This window comes from Phascolarctos cinereus, unplaced genomic scaffold, assembly GCF_003287225.1.
Source record: "Phascolarctos cinereus isolate Bilbo 61053 unplaced genomic scaffold, phaCin_HiC Scaffold_1;HRSCAF=81, whole genome shotgun sequence".
Classification (NCBI taxonomy): Eukaryota; Metazoa; Chordata; class Mammalia; order Diprotodontia; family Phascolarctidae; genus Phascolarctos; species Phascolarctos cinereus.
In genome coordinates this window covers 110,651,442-110,663,681 of record NW_027555514.1, presented here as the reverse complement: position 1 = coordinate 110,663,681, position 12,240 = coordinate 110,651,442, and the positions used below count along the sequence as shown (strand labels likewise).

General features: G+C 36.8%; 1 protein-coding gene across 2 annotated transcripts in view; it reads left to right on the top strand.

Moving 5' to 3' along the window:
* EXOC4 (exocyst complex component 4) overlaps nt 1-12,240 on the top strand; it is an 860,605-nt gene that overhangs the window by 113,088 nt on the left and 735,277 nt on the right. For both annotated transcript variants that reach the window (XM_021002278.2, XM_021002279.2), the window contains exon 7: nt 8,358-8,532. In XM_021002278.2, coding sequence (XP_020857937.1) covers nt 8,358-8,532 — 175 coding nt within the window. The remainder of the gene's footprint in view (nt 1-8,357; nt 8,533-12,240) is intronic.

The window sequence follows — 12,240 nt, the reverse complement described above, 5'->3', positions numbered from 1 at the left end:
GTAGGAATTCTTTATGAAATATTGTTTTATAGTATATGATAGCTGTTCTCCATCATTATTATTTACTTAAGAAGAGGAAGTAGTTTTAAGTTTCTGGAATGAATAGTTGACATGCTCACATTTTATTCCTCGACAATTAAATCTGTCCGTAACCATCTATAGTTTTTTTCCTATCTACCATTTTAATCAAATTGCACTCATAAAGTCACCAGAGACTTCCTAATTGCCAAATCCAGTGTCTTTTTCTAAGTCCTGTTTTCCTCCAGTTTTTTATGCTTTTGACCTACCTCTCCTTTTGTTAACAGTCTCTTCTCTCGACTTCATTGACACTATGTAATCCTTGTTTTACATCTTTGTTTCCTTTTTTTGTTTCTTTTGCTATTCTCCCTTCCATCTCCCTTTCTTTTTTCCCTTTTTAAAAAATTTTATTAATTTCTTTTGATTTATCAATAATCACTTCCATATGCTTTTGAGTTTAAAATTTTCTCCCCTTTCCTCCCCACCAACCTCCCCAAGAGGGCGCAAAATCTGATATAGGCTATACATTTACATTCCTATTAAACATATTTTCACATTAGCGGTGTTGTAAGTAAAAATTAAAATCAATAGGAAGAACCATCAGAAAGAGGAAGCAAAAGTCAACAGTAGAGAAAAAAAATAGCAATTCAGCTTTCGTAGTTCTTTCTTTGGATGTGGATAGCACTTTCCATCATGAGGCCTCTGGAGATGTATCGCCGGGAAGGGTTGAGTTTATCAATATTAGTCATCGCACTACATGGCTGTTATTATGTACAACGTTCTCTTGGTTCTGCTCATTTCACTCAGCATCAGACCATACAAGTCTTTTCAGATTTTTCTGAAGTCAGCCTGTTCATCATTTCTTATAGCACAATAGTGTTCCATTACATTCATATACCACAACTTGCTCGGCCATTCCCCAATTGATGGGCATCCTCTCCATTTCCACTTCTTTGCCACCACAAAAAGAGCTGCTATGAATATTTTTGTACGTGTGGGTCCTTTTCCCATTTGTATGATCTCTTTGGGATGTAGCCCTAGAAGTGCTATTGCTGGGTCAAAGGGTATGCACATTTTTATAGCCCTTTGGACATAGTTCCAAATTGTTCTCCAAAATGGTTGAATCATTTCACAACTGCACCAACAATGCATTAGTGTTCCAATTTTACCACATCTTCTCCAACATTTATCATTTTCCTGTTTTGTCATGTTGGCCAATCTGATAGGTGTGATGTGGTACCTTGGTGTTGTTTTGATTTGTATTTCTCTAATCAATAATGATTTAGAGCATTTTTTCATATGACTATAGATTTTTTTTTTAAGGCAATTGGGATTAAGTGACTTACCTAGGGTCACACAGCTAGTAAGTGTCAAGTGTTTGGTCTGAGGCCAGATTTGAACTCAGGTCCTTCTGACTTCAGGGCTTGTGCTCTATCCACTATGCCACCTACCTGCCCCTTCCATCTTTCTTTTCATGAAATTAGTCAGTGTGTGCGTGTCTCTGTGTGTGTGTGTGTGTGTGTGTGTGTGTGTGTGTGTGTGTATTCAGAGAGTGACAGAGAGTGCCAAATAGACACATGGAGCCAAAGAGGAGATCTATTTCCCATTGTTTCACCTGGTATTTCTATACTAACAAGTCTTAAGTTTATATCTCTAGCCTTGTCTTCCCTCCTAAAATCCAATTGTATACCTCTATCCACTTGTTAACATATCTCCTATTTGCCTCAGATTCCACATTTCTAAACTCACTATCCCTCCCAAAACAGCTCTTTATCCATATATCATTTGATCCTCAGGATAATCCTGTGGAGTAAGTGCTAGTATCATTCCCATTTTACAAATGAGGAGATTGAGGCTGAGAAAGGCTATTGCCAGAGACACATAGCTGGTGTTTGAGGTGGTTTTTGACTTCACATCTTCCTTCCTCTCCCCAAATCTAGCACTCTGTCCATTAAGCTGCCTTGCTGTCTCAAGATTAAGACTTTTGACTTTTTCTTTACAAAACTCTTTTCTTCCTATTCACACCATTCTAGTTCAGGTGCCCTTTCCTACAACTTCCTAACTAGTTTATTTGCTTCTGATTTCTTTCCTTTCAATCTGTATTGTTCACTGTAACCAAATTATCCCAGAGATTTATCACCTCTTACTTTTCTAATCATTTCCTTAAACTTATTTCTTGTTTATTTTATGGTTAGATTTATCTAACTGATCAGAGAGAGTAAATTGAGTATCCTACTAGTATAGTTTTACTGTATGTTTCCTCCCATAACTCATTTAACTTTTCTTTCAAGAATTTGTATGCTATGCCATTTGGGGCATAAATGTTCAGTATTGATAGTAATTCATTATATATGGTACCTTCCAGCAAAATGTGGTTTCCTTGATTTTTTTCTTTTAATTGAGACCATTTTTGCTTTTGCTTTCTCGGAGATCATGATTGCTACCCCTGCCCTGAAGCATTTAATAAATACTTGTTAGTCAATTCCTTAATCCATCAACTGTCTTTTTTTTTTTGGCTAGGCAGTGGGCTTAAGTGACTTGCTCAGCATCATATGGCTAGTAAGTGTCAAGGGTCTGAGGTCAATTTGAACTCAGGTCCTCTTGACTGCAGGGCTGCTGCTATATCCACTGTGCTGCCTAGCTGCCACATACTTCAGCTACCTTGAATAAGTATATAACTAGCCAATATATAAAATATATTTCAAATGCCTCTAGAGAAGAGGAGATTTCATGAGATTTCACTATCTCTGCTTTTAACAATCTAGTATTTTGAAAAGGTAAAGGTAGAAATAGTTAACTGCACCTGATTTGAGTTGCTAAAGCAATGTTTTCTGGAGGTGACATCGTTACTTGGGTATAAATTCTCAAAATATGTCAAAGAGGTGGAAATATAGGGTGAGAGCAGGGAGAAGTGTATCATTTCCAAAGAAATGGAAAAGAACAGGGATAGCATTATGAAAACAACAAAAGCCAACAAGAACACAATAGCAGCATCTGAGCATTTCTGTATTACAACAGTTTATGCCTGACAGGTATCCTTGATGAAGATATAAGAAGGGAGAAGACAAGATTTTAACAAATAGTTTTTTGTAATTGACCACATCTTTAAAGTCACACAACTGAATTCGAAGTGTTGAAAAGAATATCCTGCTGTTGATTGTTTATTGATTTCTAAGAATGCATTTGATCCAGAGTAAAACACTGTCTCAGAGGTGCTTCTCAATTAAGGTCTCTTCCATGTGTACATAATAATCAAATAGGACTCTATGAAAGACATAACTGCTGAGGTAACTTTGTTCAGTGATCCCATAAGTATTCATATTAATGAAGTTTTTAATAGGAATATGTATGTATGTATGTATGTATGTATGTATGTATCTGTCTGTCTGTCTATCCATCTCCATCTAGCTATATTCACCAAAGGATTTTGCCAGTATCACAGATGTCCTCCTTAAGGTCCAAACAAAAGAAGGATTATTGTTGATAAGGCTGCTCAGGACTAGATAGCATTTTCTTCTAACAGTGCCACTGTATTTTTAATTGTGTCATGTTTATCTTTGGTTTATTACTAGTAACCTTTTGGTGTTTTTCTTTTGTTGCTGTGGAAAAACTAGCAGTAGGATTTTGGGACCACAGATTTAGATCTAAAAGGAACCTTGTAGGAGGCCATCTGTATTAGAGTGGGAAATTTTTATTGAGTGACCTTCAAGGGAGAAGTTGTTGAGTGAGTGTGGTAAAGAGAGAGACTGGAAGTGCCTGTGGGGGAGCAAGAAGTATTCCAGCTTCCCCTCCAGTACATTAGGGAGAGATAAGGTACAGCTAGTGATTGAGAGAATGACTGGAGAGGAAATATCATCATAGGGAAGACAAATTTCAGTGAAGGCTAGTAGGTGGAAGGAGTTTGAAAGTAAAGGGTCCAGGATAAATGAAAATTTTTTCACTGTGGCATGGGAATTGCATAGAGCACAGTGGAAGTGATGTTTAATAGAGGAGATAAAAATGTCAGTAATGAAGAGAAAGAAGAAGGAGCATAAGAGAAGGTGAAAAAGAAGATAAGAGATGAAGGAGAAGAAATTGAAATAGATGGGAAGAAAGAAGAAAAAGAGAGATCAGGGAAAAAAAATAGGTCTTTTATGGTATTTTACAGTTTTCAGGTAATTTCACTTTCATTATCACATTTGATCTTCATAGCAACCCGATGAATTGGTCTGAGTAAGTTTTATCACATTATATATATATAAGGTCATGGAAACTTGGAGAGATTAAATTATTTTCTCAAGATCATAGGCCCATTAACAGCAGTGTAGGGGTAATGGACTTGGTGTCAGAAGAGACTCTGAAGGGGCAGCTAGGTGGTGCAGTGGATAGAGCACCGGCCCTGGAGTCAGGAGGACCTGAGTTTAAATCCGACCTCAGACCAAATACTTGACACTTACTAGCTGTGTGACCCTGGGCAAGTCTCTTAACTCCAATTGCCTAACCAAAAAAAAAAAAGAGAGAGAGACTCTGAGTTTCAGTTCTACTTCTTATGCTTACTAACTATATCATAATCTCTGAGCCTCAGTTTCCTTATTTGCAAGATGGAAATAACAACTCTGTAGTAATGAGCTTCACATGGTTCTTTTGATGATCAAAGGAGATAATCTAACGTTTTTTGGTAAATTGTGAAGTATCACATAAATGTAAGCTATGATGATGATGTAGCAATACTGGCTGTCAACCCAGATCTCACTATACAGTGATGTCCATTATACAGTACTGCCTCCTGGGAGAAAAGTTAGGCTAGGAAGATTCAGAAGCCAAAAATCTTCTTGGTATTTGACTTCTCACTGGGTCACAATATAGATTTCTTTTCCTTTTTCCTTTTTTCTTTTTGTCTCATCTCTCCACGAGTACTCTTGACAACACAAGGAAGTGTGTGGAGCACACCAGCCAGCTATCAGTTATTACTCATTTCTGCTCCATGACATAGTTAATTAGAAGATGTCATATTTGGTCACTTTATGTTTTTTTTTTTACTTGATGCTAAACAATTGTTTTCATTAGAAAACATTTTTTCTTTTTTTGTTTTAAATTTACTCTCTTGTGTGTAAATGTAACCTTACTGGGTTAGTGTAATGTTTTCTGGGTCCAAGTATTATTTGAAATTGATTTTAACAGTTGTACAAATTAGTTCCTAACCCAGAACTTACTCCTGAGGAACGTTATTCTCATCTGTCTTCCCATTGGGTGACATTATGAGAACATTTCAACAACATATAGGGGAAGCAAAAATTGGCATAGTTAATTGTGTGTATAAATATCAACAACAGATTGGAAAGGATAAAGAAAAACCTACTATATGAAAGGTTAGAATGACTGCTCACCTGTACTGTTTTATATATGTACATACATAATGTAGATCACTCTATAAATTTCCATTGATTCTTTCTCTTCTAAATTATAATGTCAAATGTAAGTTGATGTTTTATCACAAGATAGTTATGGGTTGTTGCATTGGCACATTAATTACAATAATTGGGCAGTAAAGAAGCCATAGGAACAGATTATATGCTGTACGTTTTGATGAGGTTGTAGTTATGGCCTCTTATGGATGATAATAAAATCTTGTTAATTGATACCTCTGATGTGCTCTCTTGCTTCTCATTTCTACTTCTCAGGTTGGTTTATAAATCTTTTCAGGAACTATGTACCTAGATTTTACAAATGAATACTTTCTATAATCTTCTGTCATTACACTTGGAATTCGTTTGTTCGTTCAACAAATGCTTATTGAACACTTTCTATGTGTAAGGCACTGTGCTAGGCTCTGTGAGACACACAAAATCTATGTCAGTCATGGCCCCTGACTTTAAGGTGTATTATAGTCTGATAGTGGAGATCAGGCTTCTGCAGGAATCACCATAACATAAAGCAATGTGTAGTAATTGGGTACAAAGTACTACTGTTCAGGAGGAGAATGATCAAGAAAAGCTAAAGGGGAAGATAGTTTAGTGGTAGAAAGGCATGTTTGTTTTGTATGTATGAGATTCGTGGGTTAAATTCTCTTAGAGATTGCCAATTGTTGTATTCCAGAACAAACTGTTTTATGGCAAGGGACAGGATGACATAAAGAGAGCTTTGGGGGGTCAGCCAGTTGAACTTGGACAGTGGTGTGGACAGCTTACTTTGTTTCAAAGATGTTATTGGGGGAACTTTCTAAGAACCTAGAAATCAAAGTTACTGAAAGAAATACCCTGGGATCCTACCAAGGAAAGGGTCCGATTCACATAGAGAATTGTGGGCCTTGAGAATGAGAGGTCAACAGTCAGTTAGCCAGCAAGCAGTTATTAAGCACCAACAGTGTGCCTGCTTTTAAGTGCCTGCTGCACAGTTAGTACTGGGCTTAATGCTTTCAGCAGAACAATACATTCCCTGAGATGGATCAGTTATTGTTCAGTGAACTGGAGGATGATGGCTACTTTTAAATATACCCCACCCATAGTGTGGGCTGCCCTTCAAAGTGTCTTGGAATTGATTTTTTTTTGTCTAGTCACTGGGGTTAAGTGACTTGCCCAGGGTCACACAGCTAATAAGTGTCAAGTGTCTGAGGCTGGATTTGAACTCAGGTCTTCCTGACTCCAGGACCAGTGCTCTGTCCACTGTGCCACCTAGCTGCCCCTTTGGAATTGAATTTTGAGATAAACAGAAGTGGCTAGAGCTCTTAAGTAAATATGTTCTGTTTCTAGTCTTTTTTTAGAAAAGAAGATAAAACTTTAAAAAAAAATTGTTATTTAGCATCAGTTTTTTTTTACTTCTCATTCACTCCCTCCTTTATAATTTAAGCAAAACAAATCAACCCACTGGCCATAAGTGACCTCATAGGAGTCATTCTGCTCCTGAGACTACCATCTGATGGAAAGGAAATAGCACTAGATTTAGAGTCATAGGACCTGGGTTAAAATCCCACCTTTACCACATACCACTTGAGTGATCATGGACAAGTCACATCTTTCTGAATTTCAGTTTTCTTGACTGTAAAATAAGGAGTTTGGAGGAAGAGATTGTTACTTTAAGGTTCTGTGTAACTCTAAACTCCTTTTGTCATTACAATGGTCACAGTGTTGATGTCTTTCAGTATTGTTTTTCTTTACATTATTATGGTCTTAGGGTAAATTGGTCTCTTGATTCTGTTTTACTTCTTTATGCATCAATTCATAGAAATCTTTTCAGTTTTCTCCAAATTCTCCATATTCGTCGTTTCTTACAGTATAACATTATTCCATTACATTTGTAACACAGTCTGTTCAGCCATTTAATGATTGATGGGTAACATTTTTTCTTTTTCTTTCTACCACCAAAAGTGTTATTAATGAATATTTTGGCACATATGGGACCTTTCTGTCATGACACAACCATGGCAGAGGTCAAAGGCTCTATATGGTTTCATGATTTTTCTAGTATCATTGCAAATTGTTTTCTACAACAGTTGATTCAATTCATAGGCACCTGGATGCACCTTGGGTGGAGGGGGATGTCAATTTAATGGGTGTTCATTTTCCATCCATTTAACTTCATGATCTCAAGTAAAACCCTTTCTCTTTGTGTCTTGGGTTCTTTTTGTAAATTTGATACACTAATAATTGTTTTTGCCCTAGTGAATTAGTGAATGAAATATGTGTGACCAAGACATTCCCTTGAGTCAATGTTAAACTTTTTGAAAGGTGGTTATGGGTATACTTTTTTGTTGTTGTTGTTGCACTCTACTGCTTGAATAGTAGGTGATAAAATCCCATCGGTATTGGAAAAAGTCAGTACTCATTAGAAAGTGCCTAGTTTATAAGCAGGGAATGGCTTCAACTATGTATAAAACCTGATCCATTACATTTCACAGTGTCTCTAGTTTTAACATCTAATATTTATGTCTGTAGGAACTTGACAGGGAGCACAGTCCATGGGTAGGGATTTTAATCCAAGCTCCACCACTGACTGCCTTGACTGATAAGTAACTTTGGCAAATTACTTAACTTCTCTAAGACCCATTTTTCTTTTATGTAAAATTAAGGGGTTGGACCAGGAGTAGGGAACCTGTGGGCTTAAGGCCACATGAGACCTTCTAGGTCCTTAAGTGCGGCCTTTTAACTGAATCCGATTTAAGGACCTAGAAGGCCACATGTGGCCTTAAGGCCAGAAGTTCCCCACTGCTGGGTTGGACTATAGGACCTATAAGGTCCCTTCCAGCTTTAGAGGTATTATGACCCCTTTAGAGGTATTATGACCCCTTTCTTCTCCATAGTCAGTATGTTTGATTTTTTTTTCCTTGAAGCAGAATGAAACCTGTTTCTCTTATTGCATTGTAGATTGCTTCTAGAACTTCTAGAGCTTCTCTTTGACAAATTTAATGCTGTGGCTGCTGCTCACTCCGTGGTCTTGGGATATCTCCAGCAGACTGTTGTGCCTCCATCAACCCAGCATGAAGACATCAAGTTGTATGATATGGCAGATGTTTGGGTCAAGATACAAGGTGTCTTGCAGGTGAGGTTCTTTTCTAAAAGATATTGGGATAGAGTAGGATCTTAGAAAAGTATCACCTCCCAGATTTGATGACAAGAACAGGCTTAGAAGAGAATTTAATTATCAGGTGATCTGGTGCTGCCATGGACATCTACCAACTACCAAAGATCCCATGACCAGTTTTCTCACTGCATGTGAGTAGACTACTGGTTCACAAGTTTTCAAATGCTATATGATATCCAATTATTTCCCTGTCATGCCCTTTAATTCACAGAAGTTACTCACATTTCCAGATAATTTTGTAATTACTATGCTTGCTCATCTCATTGTTTTATGGACAATATGAGCTTGTGTGTAAGTTCCTTTGATAGAGTTGTAGAAGTATAAGTTATATAAGAATGATTTTAATTAATGAATTAGTGCATAACTGCTTCTTTTTTGCATTATGAACTATGTATTTAAGAAATGAATCTCAGTTAATGCATACTGGTCTTGCAAATGGGTATTGATGAGATATTATGTTCATAGCCAATTTTATTATAAAGTCTTTTGAATTATACTTTTCATTTTCCTAGTTCTCCATATAGTTCATTCCTTAGAAATTTATATTTCAAATTACACAGGACAAAATATGAACATGAAACCTAGGTGAAGAGCTGAAATTTTTCACAGCAGAATTTTATATATATATATATATATATATATATATGTATATATATGTATATATATATATATATGTATATATATATGTATATAAACTTATCTTTTTAAATTATGTGATATTGTCTGTTTTCTCACAGACCTTACCAGGAGTTACTAGTGGTTTAGAAAATCTTGCAGTTTTTGAATTTATTGGGAATAACTTGTTCATAGTAGTATTATCATGAATTATTTGATTAATGAAAAATAGACAGTAGGTTAGATGTGCAAAGTAAGTATGCTAAACATGAAATCAAATGCTATGGTTTGTTTTAAGTAGGATAAATTCTTTGATATTATAAAATGATTTGCTGTTCTTTTTAAAATTTCTTGTGCTTTTTTCCTTCCTTTCTTCTCTTCTTTTTCTCATTCGTCCTGCAACTTAGGCACAATTCCTTTAACCCAGATTTCATCTGTGTGTGTTGTTTGCTTACTAGCTCAGCCCTCCATGTCCAGTGTAATTCTGCTCACCAAATTCATGAAGTGTTTTGGGACAAGAGAGGTGATGTGTTAGCTTCCTAGTGGTTATCAGACTTAGCACTTTTCTTCAACTTCATCAGTTATTCTGAGCAATAGTAGATATTCAGTCTTTCTGTAAAGAAACATTGATTAAACATTGACTGCCTGTACAGTATAGAAAAAAAGAAGGTGATATGGTCAATGCCCTCAAATAATCAATTAGCAAGTATATTTTAAGCTCCCACTAGGTCCCAGGCACTGAGAATACAGGTACAAAGAAGGAAACAGTCCCTGTGTGCAGGTAGCTTCTATTCTAATGGAGAGGTAAAAAGTATATAAATAAATATACACAACATTAACCTAAAGTAAATAAAAATACAAGGTGTCCCAAAAGTCTTAGTTTAAGCTATTAAAGCTTAAAATTGCACTAAGACTTTTGGGATGCCCTATCTATGCAGTGTAGTTAGATACAAAGTAACTTAGGAGAGAAAGAACTAGCAGGTGGAAGAAGTCAAGAAAGATTCCATATAGCATACATCTGGAGCTACATCTTCAAGGAAGAGAAGAACTCTGTGAGGCAGAGAGGGAGTACATTCCAGGCATCGGGGATGGTCTAGGCCAAGGCACAGATAGTGGAGATGTAATAGCATGTGTGAGGAAAAGAGAGAAGGCCTGATTGTTTAGATTGAAGAACATAGGAAAGAGAATAATGTCCAATGAGACCTCTCCAAAGAAACATTGGGCCAAGTTTTATAGGCATTTTAAAACTAAACAGAATTTTTTTAGAGACAGTAGGAAGATACTAGAATTGTCTGAGCAAGAGAATCGTTAATTGTCAGATCTGCATTTAAGAAAAATTATTTTGGCAGCAGTGTGTAGGATGGAATGGAATGAGGAGAGACTTAATGTAGGGAGACCCATTAGGAGGCCTTTGAAATAATCTGGTTGAGAAGTGATGAGGGCTTAGACTAAAGTGGAAGCTATGTGAGTTCAGAGAAGGGGGTCAGATGTGAGATGGGTAACTAGCAATGGCAAAATTTAGTAGCTCATTGAATGTAGGTGGGTTAAGGAAGAGTTCGGAGTCCAAGATTATACTGAGATTGTAGACTTGGGAGACTGGAAAGATGGTGGTGCCTACAACAAAAATAGGAATGTTTAGAAGAAGGGAGAGCATAGAGAGAAAGCTAATGAGTTCAGTTTTGGACATGTTGAGTTTAAGATATCTCTGAGATACTCTCTTTGAAGTCACCTGTAGGCATTATGTTCTCTCAGGAGAGACTTGGACTTGAAATATTCATCTGGGAGTCATCTGCATTTAGATGATAGTTAAATCCATGGGAGCTGGTGAAGTTACCGAGAAAGATGTTGGAAGACATCTGTAGGAGACAGAGCCTTGAGGAAAACCCACAGATAGGGTCATCATATGGATAATAAGTCAGTGAGAAGCAGCCAATCAGAGAGATCAGAAGGGAACTAGAAGAGCGTAGTGTCATGAAAACACAGAAAGGTGAGAGTGTTCAGGATGGGAAGATCATTAATTGTGTCAAATGCAGCAGACAAGTCAAGAAGGAACACATATTCAAATCATTATGTAGTAACTGCCAAATAAATGCTCTGGCTGCTTTGAGAAAGAAGAAATCTCTTCTGGTTGGTGTAGAAGATTTCAAAGAGGAAACAGGTCATGGCTATTCAAATTCGCATAGGTATGGGGGGGGATTTTTTCTGAATGGGAAGAAAGGTGGAGGGAGAGAGTAGACAGAAGTATTTAGGAAACAGTGAGTATGTCTGGCTTGAGCTATGGGTTGATTTAGAAAAGTAGTTTTAGGTAAAATTGGAATCATGTGGCAGGCCTTAACTGCCACATTAAGGAGTTTGTACTTTATTCTGTAGGTAGTTATCAGCCTTTGAAGATTTTTGAACTGGAAAGGTGACATTATAAAAGCAAAATTTTTAAAAGATTAATTTGGTGTTGCTACACAGGGAGGATTAGAAACATGGAAGACGAGTCAGGAGAGACTTTATCTTATTGGTAATATTAAGGTATTCAAAGTTAATGTAGGAAGTAGCTTATTCTTCTACTATATAGGACATGGGATGTTATCTTGGGCAGTGGTGGAGTTTAATGTGCACTTTTTTAGTTGGCAAGAGCTAGGAGGAGAGGGAATAACTTTTGTTTTTTTCTGAATGTCTTAGAAAATGCACAAATGTAACAGTGGATATGCCTATTCAGTTCCATTGAACACATGCAAGGATATTCACAGTGAATGCCTGTCCAGTTTCGTTTGAGGTAGAGCCCTCAGCACTATATCTTTCCCCCCTTGATCTCACAGTGGCAGTCTGGCACAAAGGATGGTGCTGACAGCTGGCTAGAACATGAATTAGGTGAAAGTTTGTTTATATGTAACATTTAGGGAAGACTGTTTTTGTTTTAAATGTTTATGTAGACTTTTATCCATATAGCCAGTTTCATTCTAAAGTGGAGCTGTCAGTGAAATTCTCTTTGGATAATATAAGCTACTTTTGAGAATTAAATATTTGGTTGAGAAGAACGAGACACCTGCTGCTAAGTAT